The sequence below is a fragment of the Nymphaea colorata genome, chromosome 10 (assembly GCF_008831285.2).
Source record: "Nymphaea colorata isolate Beijing-Zhang1983 chromosome 10, ASM883128v2, whole genome shotgun sequence".
In the NCBI taxonomy this organism is placed as follows: Eukaryota; Viridiplantae; Streptophyta; class Magnoliopsida; order Nymphaeales; family Nymphaeaceae; genus Nymphaea; species Nymphaea colorata.
The window spans coordinates 11,832,528-11,850,583 of NC_045147.1; the positions used below are offsets into that span (position 1 = coordinate 11,832,528).

The following is an 18,056-nucleotide window of genomic DNA, read 5'->3' on the forward strand; positions in this document are numbered from 1 at the left end:
GTTGGATTTTCTTGTAAGCGGTAATGTTGGTGGTACACGACCAATAATACGTTATCTTGCCCTGGACATTTCGTCCTCCGCCATGGATTGCTTGCCGTTATTCTCAATGAGACAATATAAAACAGTAAAAAATTTCTATCTGCTTCAAAAATGACAAAAATGCATTTGATAGTAAATTATAAGTCCTTCCTCTATAAAGTCAAAAATAAAACTCACAAAATAGCCTTAAATAGAAAATGAAAAATACTCTTGTAGTGAAAAAGTAGAAGCTAGCCAGCCACCTAACATAGAACCCAACCTACTTTTAGCTTAGCTGCCAAATAACACATTTATGTCAGCTTAGGCATCCTTCCATATAAGTACATATAATAATATATATCTTATTATAAATAATTATATTTATATATATATATATTTTTAATCAGGCTAAGCCGGTCTACGCTTCGAGCCCAGGTTTCGATCAGTCAGGCCGGACCAGGCCTGGGCTGCGGTCACGGGCTGCTCGACCTAAGCCAACTTCTTATGCCCTACCCAGCCCAGCCCTACTGATGCTTCCCATCCTTACCTGATACATTGCAAGTAAGACTTTTTTATATTTGTAAGGAGACACAAATCCAACAGAATAAGGAGTCCTAGTACCTAAGCTCAAGCCTGATCAAGTATTAGAACTAAAGTTAACTGCAACCATCGAAGCTATGTGAAGGGCAGATTCGATTTAGAGTCTCCAACTTATACTTTTATAACTTTTTATTATTTATTTATATTTAATTTAAATTAACACAACCTATTAAAAAAGTGTAAAAAGCTGGACAGAAAAGCAGGAAAATTTAGCGGAAGCTGGGAAGACTGACTTTTACCGTTTACAGCAGCGTTAAAAAAAATGGACTCTGTATCAGGTAATCCAAAAAAGTGAGGCACAAATACGTCATTAATTGTAAAATTTTGGGCTTATTTGAAAATTTTCCACAAAGCAAACTCATTCCCATTTTCCGGTTCGTGTTCTCAAAAGCAATTTTTTTTTCCTCGCCTGCAAATGACAGCGGCGAGTCCCTTTTATTATATTATTAATCGCGAAGGCGAAGGAGGGAGCGAATCCCGTCGTAACCCGCACAAAATATCAAAAAGGAGGGAAAAAAAGGAAAAAGAAGAATTTCAATCCGGCGAATTCCTCGACTCTATTTCTTCTTCAGGCAGCTCTTTTGGAGGGGAGGTTTGCCTCCGGAGAGGAGATCTCCGTTCCCATTTTCCGGCTCCGGAATCGACAAATCCGGCGGAGGTGGGGTCGGTCTCTGAATTCATTGGAGCTGTTCTGGTAAGAGGCTCTTGATTTCTCGCGCTTTTGTTGTGCTAGATGATTTTTTCCAGGTCCTGTTTTTGGTGCTTCGGCTTTCCGTATTGGTTGCATCAGGAATCCGTTTTGTTTCTAGGGTTTGCTTGGGATGATCGTCGATGTTGCTGGAGGGATTGAGCTTTTGAGTGAGTAGCATTCGGGAATTAGGGTTCCGGATGATTCGAATTTTGGTGTTGGAGGGTTTGGTGAATCAAAATCGGGGAAAGTGAGGCTCAGGGGCAGACGCCGTGGGTAAATGGTGATCGGGAAGATGCTTTGAGGGTTTCGGAAGGAAGCCCTTTCCGAATAAGGAACTAGGGTTCTCTTTTAGCGATTGGTGTGGATCATGGTGCGCCTTCTGGGGTTGACACGGGGAGAATCAGACGAGTTTCCGAGGGAGATTACGAGAATTCCGACCGGGAACGGAGACAGCGGTTGGCTTATCAGGTTCTTCGATTCTGCATTCTTCTGCGAATGGATTGCAGTGAGTTATCTATATAAACATGACCATCCAGGCGTTCGGGATTATCTCTGTAATCGAATGTACAGTTTGCCGCTCTCTGGAATCGAGAGCTATCTGTTCCAGATCTGCTACATGCTTGTACATAAACCCAGTCCATCACTCGATAAGTTTGTCATTGATATGTGTTCGAAGTCGCTCCAGATAGCGCTTAAGGTTCATTGGTTTCTGCTGGCCGAACTAGAGGATTCGGACGATACTGAAGGGATAAGCAGGATTCAGGAGAAGTGCCAGATTGCTGCTACCCTTATGGGGGATTGGCCACCACTGGTCCGCCCGCAGAATCCTCCGTCGAGTCCCGGAGGCAATGCCAAGAACAGGGTGCTGAGCAAGATACTCTCCTCGAAGCAGCGGTTGCTTTCATTAGCTTCTTCACCACCAGCTACCCAGAGGTCCGCTTCTTTTCCATCGCCTCTTTCTGGCAGTTCACCTGGACAAGTGGAGAACAAAGTTGGTCAAGATGAGTTAGACTCCTCGCTGAAAGTTCTGAAAAAGTTAATGCCTGGTCCCAAAGTTCGGGATGCACTGTTCTTCAGGAAATCGATGGAGAAGGAAGATGAGGAAGTGGATAAGTCAAAAGACTCGACAAGAGATTCGGACCAAGACGGCTTCTTCCGGCGGATCCTGAGGGAGCTTAAGGAGGATGAGGTTAAGCCTGTTCACAAAGCGGAGTTGACGACAAGCTCAGATGGGTTTTTCAAGAGATTGTTTCGTGATCGAAGTGAAGTTGATGAAAAATCAGGATCAAAATCAAGTGAAGAAGATGAGAAGGAAGGTTTCTTTCGGAGGATATTCAAGGAAAAACATGAAGATCACCATGAGAAGAAAGATGGGCATGATGGAGCGGATGAAGATGGTGGCTGTGAAGATGATGAGCGCTCAGACCTTATGTCATTCCTCAAGTTGCTCCGGGTGCATCCAGAGGAAGAGAAACCTACTCCAGTTTCTGAAAATGGACATCCAGGGTCTCTTGATAGCAGTCCAGGAACAGAAAAATTTTTCCGCAGGCTGTTCCGTGACCGGGATAGGTCCATTGAGGACTCAGAATTGTTTGGTTCCAAGATGCAGAAAGAAGTAAGCATATGTTGGCAAACTTTGAACCATATTTTGATTTCTTTAGTCATGATTGTGTATTCTACAACTCCTTTCTAAAGCCTTCTTTGGATTTCAGCACTTCGTGTCATGTCCTCCCTTGTGATATGGGGGTGGGATCCTGAGTTACACATGATACAATATAGTTACAGTTGCACACTTGAAACTAGCTTCTAAGCTGGTATATTATCAGTTTCGTCATAGTTACAACATGTTCCCATACTTAGAAGTTAGAGCATTGAGTAGAATGACTCCTCAAGCTGAAACTTAGTGGAGAACCAATTCAGGTATGTAGCAAATTCTATGTAGCAAAGAACACTAGGCAGTGCACTTTCAAAAGGATTTGGCTGTGCCTAGATGGCCAAAGATGGTAAAAAGAAGAACAGAAGAGAAGAAGAAGAAGAGAAGAGAAAAGTTTTTTTTTTAATCCTTTTCTAAATTGGGTACTTAGGCACTCTGCCAAGTCAAGAGGTTCGCCACCAGGCGCCTAGGTGAGTGTCTATATGTGCTTTTGTCTACATAGAGCGAATTGATTTCCTATTTTGATCTACAACAAACAGATACAGGCTACAGCACAAGTTCCTGTTCCATAAAATTGATGGAGTCTGGTTTGGGATAGGTGGATTCTTCTGTGTTCTGTATAGCTATTAGCTACTAATTACAGGTAGCATGAAACAAAGCATGAACTGCTGTTTTGTTTTATATGTTAGGAAAACAGTTAGGTGAATAGTGCCTTATGTTGTTAAGTATGTTGTTTTAGGCAAAACGCTTCATGCTTTTACTGAGAAAAAAAGAAAGTGATAATAAATGCTATTGGCTTTAGATATTTAGAAAAGTCAGGTCAAAGATTGTATTATATTGCCCTCTGTTGTCAACCTATAAACAAGTCGTAGCATCACTTATTTTCTCTTCTTTTGTGTCACGGGTATTTCACAAGTTTGAAATCTGCGTTCGTTAATACTTTTTATGGGTAGGCACTGTATGTCTAAAAGGTATTATTTGACACAGTTTTTGCTGCTTTAGCTGCCACAATCTGTTCCCTTGCAGTTGGTTGTTAATTTTCTTGTTCCTGCTACACTGGTCTATAATGAAAAGTTCATCTGCTTTTACATGTTAGAAACGTCCTGGTTCACCGAGGCAGCGCAATGATAAAGTTCCATCCAAGCCTCCATTGCCAAATAATATTACGTCCCAAATTCGTAAGGGGGCATATCATGTTTCTTTGGAGTTTGTCCAGTCTTTGTGTGATACATCGTCTGGTTTAGTAGATATATTTCCCATGGAAGAACGCAAAAGTGCCCTTCGCGAGGTATACTATTTCTTGCATAATCTGGCTCATGCCCTTTGTCCTACACTATTAACTACCTGATAGGCCTGGAGTTGTTTATGGACTATTTGATCAGTTGATGTTGTGATTTGTGTTTGTAGTCTCTTGGGGAGATCAATTCACACATTACGGCTGCTGAAGATAGTGGAGGTATTCCAGCTAGCTATCTTTTTTCTTTTCTAATAAATTACTACCTTCATTTTCATAATTGATACACTGCACATATATTTGCATGAGGTTTTACTATTTTGTTTCACTCATTTCTGCATGTACTTGCACAAACCACAAGCAAATGTGGCACCAAAATTTGAGCTGTTCCTTGGAATTATTTGTTTTCTTGCTGTAAGTGACCTACATGAGGCTATCATCGGCTGATATGATTTGTACGTATCTGTTTGTTGGAATGGCAAGATCTGTTCTCATTATAAGACCTTTGCATTTCTTCATACTGCAAAAATGTGTTTGCACTTTAATTCCTGGACGTTTCTGGATGATTGAGACTTTTCTACATCTGCTTCTGTTTGTTTTTGTGCTTAATTCATATGAGTCATGTTTCAGTCTGAATTATATTCTCTTTTAGTGCTTATCTGGACATTTCATAAATTGGCAACATACTTGGTGCTGAATAAATACATTGCAGCTTTTTTTTCTATACATGAAGTGCATCTTTAATATGTCTTCTTGTTCGTTTGTTTAGCTGGATGACTTCTTGTTAAGTTAGTTCCTTCATGCATTAATCTCCCTTTTTCTCCCTTTCGTAAGGTTATTTGAAATTTTGAATAATATATCACTACAAAGTATATATCACTATAGTACCATGATACCTTGTGTTTATTTTATTTATTTTTAATTAACTTTGCTAAATGTTTGTGAATAATATGTAAGAATATATTAGAGAATCCATAGTTTTGTTACTTTTCATTCTCCTTTATTATTTTTCATTATCCTCTCTCTCTCTCTCTTCGAGATTTTTGAGATCTTCTGCTGAAAAACAGAATTAGAAGTTTTCTGGAAAAACGTTCTGTACATTGTTAAGAACAATATTGTATGGCTATGTTATCGACTAAGCTTTATCATTTAGGAATTTCTCTCTTTCTCCCTCTCTTTCGCTTATGTAAAATATATTTATCTGCTTATTGTCTTTGCTTTCCTGTTTTAGGAGTTTGCTTTCCTATGGGAAAGGACATGTTTCGTGTTGTTCACATTCCTGAAGATGAAGCAATCCTCTTGAACTCAAGGGAAAAAGCACCTTACCTGATATGTGTGGAGGTTCTGAAAGGTGAACCCCCAAGGTATTTTTTGAGTATTCTGATCTTGTTATGCTATTTCTGGGAGTTCAAGTGGGCCATTTACTACATGTCCTTGAAATGCTTTCTTTCACATGCAAAAAGCTTCACTTGGTGATTCATCTAATTTGAATAGTAAATATGTACCTTCCAGTCATAACAAAGGGCAGGCTGATGCTCAAAAGCTTTCACGTGGAGGAATACCCCTAGCAAATGGCGATGTACAATTGCAGAAGCCTCCTCCATGGGCATATCCACTTTGGAACTCTCAAGATGTGCATCACACTAGTACTGATCAGATGTTAAGATCTGCTTCTCTTGCTATTGACCAAGCAATGACACATTTGTGGGAGGCCAAAGTGAAATTTGTTCATGTTAGCCTTTCTGTTGGGAAGCAAAATTTTGAATATTCGAGTGACAATAAATCAGTGAGCTTAGGTGGTGATGGGAACAATCATAGTTCATCACCTTCCTCCACAGATGCTCCTGGAATCAGTGGATGCCAGACCATTGGGAATATTCAGATCCCAGCCCAACAATCGGACTGCAGAGACACAAATGATGAGTCAGATTGGGTACGTGTCACACTTACAGCAGTTCCTGGTGTTAACATGGAAGATGTTGTGGATGAAGACCAACCACGGAAGAAGGAACACCGACGTGTTCCAAGCACAATTGCTATAGAAGAAGTAAAGGTGCGCCTGTAAGTGTGATTTGATTGTAGGGTTTTTTTTCTATAACTTCTTTTGGATACAATGTCTTGTAAGAGTCCTACTTCTTTGTAGTCTACACTCTACCCTCTTAGTTTGTGCATTGAATCATTTATCTTAATGTTGACTTGCTATCAATTTTATTAGTTTGTATTTTCTCTAAAGCATGCCATATAGGTTTAGTAAAAGTTGGTCACAGTGACCTGTTTTTCTCCATTTTCATCTATTCTGACACCAATTATAACACTCGACAATGTTACCCCTTCCTAATGGCAGCTGGCTTCATTGATAGCCTGCATCTGTAGACATGGACAACAATCCCCATGCTTCATTTTTATATACTTGAAAGTTTAAAAATAAAGTTTTTTATAAAATGCTAAGTTCTGCTTATCAATAGAAAATGGATATTCTCTTCTTCGTTCTTAGTTAAGCTGGAATTTATGTGGACCTTGTGTATATGAAGAAATGTTCTTGACACAAAAAACAGATAAAACTGAAAGTAGGATTCTAGTAATTTCATGAAACTAGTGCTGTGGCTGACACTATTTGAGTCTTTATAGCGTAAAAGTATTCTCATATCTGCTGATTGTAGAACCAATGGAGATTGTAGTTTATTAATCAACAAAGAGAAAATCAATGGTTGAGACTCAAATACATTTTATGAAATAAGCATTAATTTTATCCCTTTCCAGCATTGCACAAAAATGATTCCATCATCATTTGTTACGTATCATCTTCCTGTGTTATGGTGATTGGGTGAGAAATTTGTGTCGTTCAACAAGTAACATATTTCGAAAGAGTCTTTGCAAACATTGTTGAAACTTGAGAATCATCTACGACTCTACCCTATGTCACATAGGTACGGGTACAGACCATTTTTAAAAAACTTGAGTGCGGGGGTACGGCCGTACACACACATGCACACATACATATATATGTCAAAAAATTTCAAACAGAATAACGTATTCGCACATTACAAACAGAATAACATATAAATCATAATTCATATTCCAAAATTTATCAGCCTTGATTCTCATTCTCCTCAGTCGCATCATCAATATTAGAAGGAACGACATGTTCTGTAAGATCCATATTAAGAGCATGCAAATCATGTTCTCCTTCAAGGTCCACGTCAATGTCCTCTGGATTAACATCCTAATACTTGGATGATCCTGAACTGCAAGTTGCAACAAAATCAAAATATGATTTAAGTTAATATTATCTTTAAACAACCAACATAAGATATTATATGTATACATATCAAAGATACAAAAAGAAAGAAATACCTGTAATCATCTGAAGTACGTGAAAGTAAGTGTAGGTTGGAGTGGACATAAACTAAATCTTTTGCTCGCTTACTAGTTAGCTTATTTTTCTTGATGTTGTGAATTTGAGAATAAGTGCTCCAATTTCTTTCACAACATGAAGAGGTTGCATGTTGAGATAATAACTTCAATGCAAATTGTTGGAGATTTGGTGTCGATGCTCCAAAACACAACCACCAATTAACAGGATCTTCTTCATCTCTTGCCATTGCAGCTTGTATTGAATCATTTCTTCCACCAGAGAAGCTCGCAAACTCCGAATTAGTTGTCTTCAACCGATGAGAATCAGAATATAGTCTTCCCAACATATCTCCCTATTTTTTGATATTTTAGGATCTCGATTAGGAGGAACACGACCAATACCTCCTGTCAACCATGTTTGCCCATAATATTTGGGATTTAAGGAGTGTGCCATACAATGCAAAGGGTTATTGCTTGTTCCTTCTTCTTTACTAAAATTTTATGCACATGATCAAAAAACTCAGAATCATCAAGTGCAACATTCTTCTTCTCATGTCTAAAAATGATGTTTTGAATTTTTTCAATCATGTTATCCCACATATCATAAACTTTATGAAGCATGGGCCCTTCTTTATCAACTTCTCTCAGCGTCAGCCAAATAGGCTTTGTAAACTGCAGAAAATATGTAACTTTATCTCACCATTCATCATCTAAAATATAGTTTTAAATTTCTTGAGCCTTCACAATGTCATCACTCCAATAAAACTCCCAATCATTGTCAGTCACCATAAGTCTTAATGCATGTTTCACCTGCTTTATTCTTTTTATCATTACAATAATGGATGCAAAACGAGTCTCTGCTACCTTCAACAATTTCAAATCAGAATGCCTATTAAATATAGCAAGTGCATTGTTGTGGTTTACAACAAAATTTCTGATGTTTCTAACATCATGCTCAAGCTCCTCAATCCATGAACACAACAAACCGGCATTTGGATAATCTTTTGATGGGTTGCAAATACTTTTAAGTTTTAAGTACTAGATTTATACTGAGTGCCACACAAGGAGTCCAGAATATGTGACTATACTTGAGATCACTTGCCAAATTCATCCATGCTCGTTGGCAAACTGGAGCGTTATCAGTAATTATTTGCACAACATTATGTTCACCCACTTCTTTGATGACTTCTATAAATAGCCCTTTTAAATACTCAGCATCTTTATACTCCCCAGATGCATCAACACATTTCAAGAAGATTGGTCCATCAAGCGAATAAGCAATAGCCTTCGTATATCAGTCCACCCGTCAAAAACAATGGATACTCCATATTGTATCCAAGAAAATTTCTTCTTCTCTAATAATTTTTCAATGTTTGTCTTTTCTTCTGCAAGAATTATTGTTCTCAACTTCTCTGAACTCGGGGGTACATAACCATTCAAACTACAATTAGCCAAACCTGTAACAACATCTTTCCAATAAGGACTTCTGACTACATTAAAAGGAAGTGAACTTGCAAAAAAGAACCTTTCGATCCTTCTATCCATCTCTGCCCTTCTCATACTTTTAAATGCTTGTGCTAATGTTTTGGTAGCTCCAATCGCCACGTTCTTTTTTCTTTTCTTTGAAGTATCTTCATCTTCTTCAATAGCATAAAGGGGAACAAATAGTTCACTTGACTTGGCTGAAGATTTCTTCGTCTCAGCTGCATCATGTTCTTTTTTTAATATCTTAATCTCCTCGTTGGTAACTTTTGGGCATGGTCTAATTCCAATGCCTGAGATATGCAACAAATGTGCCTTACAACGTGTATAAGAGCCAGTGAACATCATATTACAAAATTTGCAAGAAAAAATTACATTCCCACTACCACCTGGTCCTTTTCCTAATTTTTTCACATAGCGCCAAAGAGGCTGAGATGGATTATCCTTCTCTACTGCAGCGGTATTAACACTACTACTGCTGCTTGCTACATTTCCACTTCCACTTGTAGGCAGTGTTTCTTTTCCTTTATCAGCCATTACAACTTATATGAAAAACACCTAGCAAGAAATCAACACATTTCAGAAAACAAGACACGAGTTGTATCCAAAAGCTAAGCGCAAATTTACTGCTCAACTGAGGTGAAGCACAAACAAAGATGGAAGTGGAAATGTGACGAACAAAATAGAGGGCAGAAAAAACGTAAACAAGAAAGCAGACGAACAAAAATGTTAGTCGTTCAAAACATGACGAACAAAAAAGAGGGCAGAAAAAACAGGGAACAGAAGAAAGAGACGAACAAAAAAGAAGATGAAGAAGAAAACAGACGTTCGCTTGAGAATCACCACTTGCTGTTGCTGGAGAACATCCGCCTACCGTCACCGATCGCCGGTGAATGAAGATGAAGAAGAAAGCAGACGAACGAAAAAGAAGAAAAAACAAGCAAATACCCGAATACCGTCGCCGGAGTTCGTTTGTTGTCGCCGTCGCCAGCCGTCACAGTGCGTGGTCGCCGGCCGCCGTGCGTGGTTGATCGTTCGCCGTGCATGAGAGAAGACGAAGAAGAAAGCAGACGAACAAAATTTTGGGCTTAAGGGTTTCGAACAATTTCACGTGAAAATAGTTTAACACGTTAAAATCTAAAACTCGTTAAGAATAAAAGCGGACAGATTTGGCTTTCGGTACGTTGACCAAGTCCGAAAAAGGTTGAAAATGGCCTTCAGTTCGTTGACTGTACCCGGTGCGGCCGCACCACTGCCGCATCTAGTGGCGTACCCGTTCCGGTACCGTGCGGGTACTCCTTAGGAGGAGTACCTGCGTAACAAAGACTCTACCTGTCTAGCGAACATTTGGCGAAGGGCTCCGACACATTTCCACGACATTCAGTAGCTAGTTACATTCCAAAATGCAGATAGGCTTGCATCATTTTGAATGAATATTTAGTACTTAGAAATGAAGAACATACATGAAGGATTGCTTGTTGCTTGTTATAATTTTCCACGCTGGCAAAAAGTTTTTCTCCGAGTTTTATAGACGTTCTTACTTCAAGCGACAGCTGTTTAATGTGTTCAAATCTTGAGTCCTGCAATTCTTATTTTTTAAATATCAGACCTTCACATAGATTCTGTTTGATGGTAATTAGTCTTCAAAGAAATAGACATTCCTTTTGCAAATTACATATGTTGGCAAAGAAATTTTGGTATTAATTAAATGCTGTTTTTTGGAATAGGCTGCTGCGGCAAAAGGGGAGGCACCTCTTGGACTTCCATTAAAAAAGCCAGGTCAGGGTTCGACAGACACACAACCTAAGGTGATTCTACATATGATTTCCGTTAATTGATGCTTCCTTATCTAGTGTCTGCTGAGATTGCTGTCTAACCAGCTGCTTGTCACTGGAGTACAGGTTTCTAATGGTGGTGTTCCAAAGGCTACTGATGCCTTGTCAGGTGAGCTTTGGGAGGCAAAGAAAGAGAGGATACGTAATTCATCAGCCCATGGGAAGTCGCCTGGCTGGGATTTACGTTCTGTAAGTTGAAATTTTTGGAAGTTTGTTAGGTATTAGATGAAAATATTGGTAACTGAAGTACACATTTCAGTATTTGCTGCTCCATTTAGATTGGCTGAAAGAAAAAGTAGGTAAATCAGATATACTTATTTGTTCCATCATTTTGCATCTGCTGCATATGTTCATGTACATGGATACATATATAAAAGCAGCCTATGCGTGTTCCTCCCACTCAATCCTCTAGCTTTTGGAGTTTGCAGTTAAACTTTTTCATTTGATTGACTATTTCATGTTAATTTGACAGTGCTTATTGCCATCCTTCCCTCTTCCTGACGTGCACACATATATAAAAGCAGCCTATTCATGTTCATCCCACTCAACCCCCTTGTTTTTGATGTTTGCAATTAACTGTTCATTTAATTGATTATTTCATGGTAATTTCACAGAGGAATGAGGCATCAAGAAATGAAGTAACTGTAATATTTATTGTTGTATCCAAATATGCAAGGTATTGAAATAGAATGCAAAAGTTGACTGGCTTTGAGACTCTTTAAATTTGTATTGGCTTATTCAAGGAGGTTGGTCTGATTTGATGCTCATATTCATGACCTGCACATGTAATTCTCTACATGACAGCGTCTAGGTTTTTCTGCATTGGAGTACCTGCTTTTGTGTACTAAGAATCACATTTGTAATTTACCATTTTTACTCTGTATCAGGAGTTGTTGCATGTATAAAAAATACTGGTCCTTTATATTCTCTGATGCACTTTCATCATGTGTTGATTTTCCTTCATGGTTCATTTATGATAATATTGATTATACATGTTATGCAGTCATGCTTTATTTATTATGGTAATGACCTTGACTTCTTTTCTTTCTTCCTCTCTGGATCTTTGTGTACAGGTTATTGTTAAAAGTGGTGATGACTGCAGGCAGGAACACCTTGCTGCTCAACTCATAGCTCATTTCTACGGTATGGTCTTTACAGATATAATACGACTTTACAGCACTGAGGAAAATGCTTGTTGTAGTTAGGATATGAAGCAGTGTCACAAAAACATGTTTTTTTTTTTGAAAAAACGTGAAAAAATGTGATAAATAAAATTTCCATTTAAAACTTAAAAAACACGTTTTTTTTCATATTTTTTTAATGCCAAACAGTTTTGTTTCATTGTGTATTTTTTATTTGTTGCAAATCTACTTATTTTTTGATGTTTGTGTTAGTAGTTTCTCACTTATTTTATTTTCCCATCATGTTTAGTTCTTTTTAAACTTTTATAAATTTACCATTTTCCCCCTTTTTTTCAAGCTAGCCGTAGTATTATACCCGATAAAAACCTCGCTGTTTGAAACTCTGAAATGTTATTTGTGACTATAATATGAGATCATATGCTTGCAAATGTGCATATCTGCATGGAATGTTCAGCTCATTATTTTTGTGCTGCTCTACTTGCATGACCAATTGACCATGATTGTTGTTTGGTCTTGTCTTTCTCCTTTGTTGTCTGAATGTTTGATTTTATTTTATAGCAATAGTTTCCTTGGAATTTTTAATGTACCTAGAGCTTCTGAAGTGAAATGTTCCCTTCTAAGGTTCTACCTAATGAATATAGTCACTAGCGATGTTTTATACAAGAGGTGCACCAATGACTGAAATTATGTGAATATTTTTACCTTATGGTATCGGTTTGTATTGCTTTATTAATAAGACATAGTAATGATCTGAATGCAATTTCAGATATATACCAGGAAGCTGGTTTGCCTCTTTGGTTGCGGCCATATGAAGTCCTTGTTACATCATCCTACACAGCCCTGATTGAAACAATTCCTGATACGGTACTTCTCCTTTACTAATCAGAACTTGAATGATACTTGTATCGTCAGATTTAACACTTCTGTTTTGCAGGCTTCACTACATGCCCTCAAAAGTCGGTTCCCTAATATCACAAGCTTGCGTGATTTTTTTTCTGCAAAATTTCAAGAAAATTCTCCTGGTTTTAAGCTTGCCCAGGTGATGGTTTTGTTGTGTTGCTTATTGTTTTTGCACTGTTGCTATATTGTCTTGAACCTGGTCTGCAGAATTATTTTTTTATCACTTGAAAAAGATGTTGGTGTCTTATTTGCTTTATATCCTCATAAAATACCTAGTTGAGACACAGACAAAAAATGCTGATACAATATTTCCATTTCTTCTTTCTTTTATTGACTCTCTAGGTTCTTGTGTTATACATGACGTAGAAGACTTCTCTTTGAGTTGCACTTTCTTTGTTTCATAACTAGGCGATATTTTTGAGCTTGATTTCAAGTGGATCTTCTTTGTGCTGCCGAGTTTTTACAAACAGGTTAAATGTATGGAAGTTCATGTGCTTTACTCTCTGATGATGTATCCATTATTCTGATCTTTAGTGAATAATATCGCGGTTTCATCCATAATCAGTTATTTTCAGTTTTTATGGCTCTTTGGGTGTCAAGAGCCTAATATTATGTTCGTTGAGTTGCCTCCTATGTCACATATTACTTGATGTAGAACATATAGTGGGTCTATTTTGCCTTTCATTGAATATTTTTCATCGTTCCGTCGATACAAATCGAATGGTGTTCCTGCTGAAATGAATAGTTGGTTTACATATTCTAGTGGTGATCTTCGATTTTTTCTGTCTAAGTGATCTCTGTTCTTGTTGTTGTGACATATTCCACATGTGTTTTAGCTCTTATGATTCTTACGGCTTTGATATTTTTTCAGAGAAACTTTGTTGAGAGCATGGCTGGGTATTCCATATTGTGCTACCTTCTGCAGGTGCATCTTGGAGACTGATTTGTCCTTTTCTTTTCTCATTTATATCTTATTAATTCCTGTTTGATTTTCTGATCTTTTCATGTAAGGTGCTAAATTCTTCTTTTAGTTAAGTCTTGGAGCCTAGCATTTAAAATCTTGGTATTTATGCCTGAGTTTGAAGCAAAATTATGACTGTAGTGTTTCCTGCTTTATCCTTCATGTTCACATTTTTCTTGCTTCTCTAGCACTGGCTTTGAGATTTTTTAATGCTAAATGTCTCATAGGGTTTGTCCATAAAGAATTCATGAATGATCTATAATAGTAGTTGCTTTCACTGTTCCAAATATCGTTCTTGGGTATTTGTCAGCCAGGCTTCCCATGTATATATCCATAAAGTTGTTTCTCTTGGGGAATTTTCTTAAGTTCAAAGTTCAAACTGGAAAATGTACAAAGGAAATCAGAAAATTATGAAATTATGAGTTCTCGGCTAATTTTCTTACGAAAATGTTGAAACATTGGGAATGGGTTGTAGAGTTCGAAAGGAACAAAGAAGGACAACATACAGTTAAAACACATATACAAGAGTTTTTTATGGAAAAATTAGCAATATTATTGCTATATTTTTGATAATATTTTGAACATCGCAGATATTTTCCGATTAAATCATGTCAGACTGTTTTGGCGATGATACCGTGATTTTCAAAATATTGTCAATATGTGTTACAATGTTTATTTTCCACTCTCATTGTGCATTATGTTCTTCATCTATCAGTGCATTTAATCAAAGCTAATTTATCAACCGATTGGCTTATCAGTTTGATGCATTATCAATTTATTATCTTCTCATGACCCTGCTTTCCAGACTTCTCATTAAATGCTGAAAATTGAAATGCATGTCTTACAAGCAATTTGCATTTTTGTAGGCTACCCATAATATTGGTAGTTTATTTTCAGGTGAAAGATCGTCACAATGGCAACCTCTTGCTGGATGAGGAAGGTCATATCATCCATATTGATTTTGGCTTTATGTTGTCAAATTCTCCTGGTGGTGTCAACTTTGAAAGTGCCCCATTCAAGTTGACTCGTGAGTTACTTGAGGTGAAATTCTTCACTCTGAAATTGTCATGCTTGAATTTTGTACCTTAAGGCGCAGTTTGGATAAAGGAACAGTTTGCAAGTGTCCAATGCATCTGGCCCAAATGTTGGGGCAGATTCATGGAATGCTGGGTTCTACTGCTCTATGAATTTGCCCCAGTTTTTGGGGGTAGATTTGTTGGTCACTCACGAAGTGTTCCTTTGTCCAAACGCTCTCTAAGTGCTCTGAATAGATTCAAGGTTGAACCTCGAAGCACTTCTTCTAGGTAATGGACTCTGATGCAGAGGGAACCCCTAGTGAGTTCTTCGACTATTTCAAGGTGATATTTTTGTCTTGTAAACTGCTCTTCTCAATTTTGATAGCCATTTAGCTATGCTAACTTTACACTGTTGAACCTTGTTCCATTTGTTGCTTTCCAGGTTTTATGTATTCAAGGCTTTTTGACATGTCGAAAACATGCAGAGCGCATCATACTGCTTGTTGAAATGCTGCAGGTGTATATATTTTTTTTTCTAGATCTGCAAACATCTTGCATATGTTTCTTTTTTTTTAAAAAAAATTCCCATGGTTAATGATGGTGCAACTACTATGCTTGGTTGTGTTTTTTTACCTGCACAATGAGGTGCTCTATCCATGGCTGAATATTTTAGCCTTTTAGACTTGTAGCAGCAAATAGGTAAAATTATTAAATGACTCTTTTGGCATGCATACCTAATGAATTCACTGGCAGCATTGTGGCAATGAATTGGTGATCACATATCAATATATCATGTGTTTGGGTATGAAAAAATAACATTTTCTTGTAGTAGATAATCAGCTCAGGTGGTGACCAATGTCACATGGGTGCGGGTGCGGCGAGGGCATATATATATATATATATATATATATATATATATATATATATGTATGTATGTATATATAATCTCTTATGTAAGTAATTTGATGTGTGTGTATTGTTAGTTTTTTTATCAAGATTACCTTTATCTTATACAAAATTCAAATGTTTTATTAAATAAAATGAGGGAGGAAAGAGAAAGGATAGCAAACAAGATAAGGGGAAAGATAAAAGAAGAAAAAAAAGAAAAAAAGAAAAGAAAAAACAAGAGTAAGTAGGGTCAGCAGCACCCGATTCAGTGAAACCGAGTCGGGTGCCGTGTCGGGCCACACCCACACCCGAGTCCACTCAGGTGCTTCACCAGTTTTGGCCCATCTGTGTGACTTAGGTGGTGACTGCCATTCAATGCTCCTTCAGTAAGTAGATGCATAAGACACTGTGTGTGTAGGCAATTTGTTTGGTAAGAGACAACATCAATTTGCTCATTTACGATCAGTATGTAGGTTTCTGCAAAGATTTGAAAATTGATGGCCTATAAACTTTCATAAATACCATATTTGAAAATTAGTGGCCTAAAATCTCCATAATACCACACACAGCAAATTATTTTTAATAAAGAAGGCATGGTATGTGGATCTATTCTTAGCAAATGAGAATTATGATGAATGCATTTACGGTGTAGAATTGGATAAAATGTTCAGAAAATCCACAAATTTGAGTTACCATAGCTAAATGGCATAACTCACACTCTTTCTCTAAGACTCTGATTCAGAGAGAGGTTAATTTTGTCTTGCACCCAACCAGTGGCATTTTCTTAGCTGACATATATCTTCCATTGTGTTGCCAGGATTCAGGCTTCCCCTGTTTTAAAGGTGGCCCTCGGACGATTCAGAATTTGAGGAAACGATTCCATCTGAGCTTAACAGAGGAGGTTTTTCCTGTTCCTGTGCATTATTTGTTTTTGTTACTTTCAATCAGATTCTTACAACAGTATATGTTTTTGGAGCAGCAATGTGTGTCGCTGGTCCTTTCTTTGATCAGCAGCAGTTTAGATGCCTGGAGGACAAGGCAATATGATTATTACCAGCGTGTTCTGAATGGCATTTTGTGAATTCCCAAGGGTGTTTTATGGGGCAATTCAGCACATGCTTTTCACTGTCAGGTTCTGAGGTGAAGCTTGGCCTTCTTAATCTTGGTTATTGTGAAGCTCATCTTGTAGATATGCGATGGCCACGCAGCTATATTTTTGGAGTAAACGACTTCATGGTCTGCATATAGGGGAGAGAATACAGGGTTGAAAAACCGTAAGCAATATAATTTTGGTGGTTTGTGGTACAAGTACCTTTGACTTCTTTTTGGTCCAAGTGGCTCTATTTGCTGGTTTGGAGTGAGGAGTTGGTATTGTATCTGTAAAAGCCAACCTGCACTGCATACCTGCAACCTGTACAGAGAAAAGGTGATCTCCTTTGGGGCATTGCCATGGTAGCTCAGTAAGCTTTTAGTCCATTTGAGTTCGACCTCATTATTCAAACTGGAGCACGCGGTGGACACCAAGGAGGCTGGGGAGCTGTGGGAACAAAGATTGTGAGAAATTCTCGAGTTATTTGCTGTTCCTCTGATGTGTCCAAAGGCAGAAAATGCTTCTGGTTCCCTTCCCAGCGTCAGTGTTATGGTCTCACAGTTTCATTCTTGTAAACCTTGAGATTTGCGGTGTTCATATATTTTCTTTTCAATTCATTATGCTTCTTTCTTTCCGCAAGGTTGGTTGCGATAGCTTTTCCTGTGTAGCAATTGCTGTACAATATCTTATTGAAAATGCAGCTTTGTACATGTTATCTTCTCTTCTGGTATAATAGTGAAATGCTGAAGTTTTACTGAGAAGCAGCCTCTCGTTTTTAAGGGTAGAAAGATAGTTTTCACTTGCAAGAAAAATCGGCAGTATACTGTTTGTTTTATGTGTACCATTTTTATGATCGATTAGCTTGTGCAGTCGCAAGGAATAAAATTCTGAGGTTTTAATTTGGAGAATCCTTTTTTAAAAATGCATCCAAAGTTTTGGCGGTGACAGAAACACGTCCAAAACTTTGTATCCTCAAGATGCACCATTTTTTCTTTTTTGTAGTTAAACTGAAAATGTGGAAGAGCTATCTTGCACCAATTTCGTTGAGTGGGTGGTAATGTTCATTCTGCCTGTACAAACCAACATAGAAATGGGCTTCGTTCACATCTCAGTCTAAGGGAGATCAAGTACGGTTGAATAATGATGGAAATAAGGGGCCGAGAACTTTTATAGTCAACCAAAGAAAGAAAA

At 37.8% G+C, this 18,056-nt stretch overlaps 1 protein-coding gene across 1 annotated transcript; it reads left to right on the top strand.

The window, feature by feature from the left end:
- Positions 1-1,031: 1,031 nt before the first annotated feature.
- On the top strand, positions 1,032-17,580 carry LOC116262095 (phosphatidylinositol 4-kinase beta 2-like). Its single transcript, XM_031641171.2, has 17 exons — positions 1,032-1,312; positions 1,428-2,924; positions 4,060-4,251; positions 4,371-4,419; positions 5,429-5,561; positions 5,710-6,250; positions 10,761-10,841; positions 10,935-11,057; positions 11,942-12,011; positions 12,777-12,874; positions 12,945-13,049; positions 13,782-13,835; positions 14,769-14,912; positions 15,176-15,229; positions 15,330-15,404; positions 16,593-16,676; positions 16,755-17,580. The coding sequence occupies exons 2-17, from the start codon at positions 1,677-1,679 to the stop codon at positions 16,854-16,856; spliced, it is 3,153 nt and encodes a 1,050-aa protein (XP_031497031.1). The 5' UTR covers positions 1,032-1,312; positions 1,428-1,676; the 3' UTR covers positions 16,857-17,580.
- The last annotated feature ends 476 nt before the right edge of the window (positions 17,581-18,056 follow it).

Bases quoted from the DNA above. Each gene is read 5' to 3' on its own strand.
- LOC116262095 (XM_031641171.2), top strand. From the start codon at position 1,677: ATGGTGCGCCTTCTGGGGTTGACACGGGGAGAATCAGACGAGTTTCCG. The intron at 2,925-4,059 runs GTAAGCATATGT...TTTACATGTTAG, and splicing joins GTTCCAAGATGCAGAAAGAA to AAACGTCCTGGTTCACCGAG. The intron at 11,058-11,941 runs GTAAGTTGAAAT...CTTTGTGTACAG, and splicing joins CTGGCTGGGATTTACGTTCT to GTTATTGTTAAAAGTGGTGA.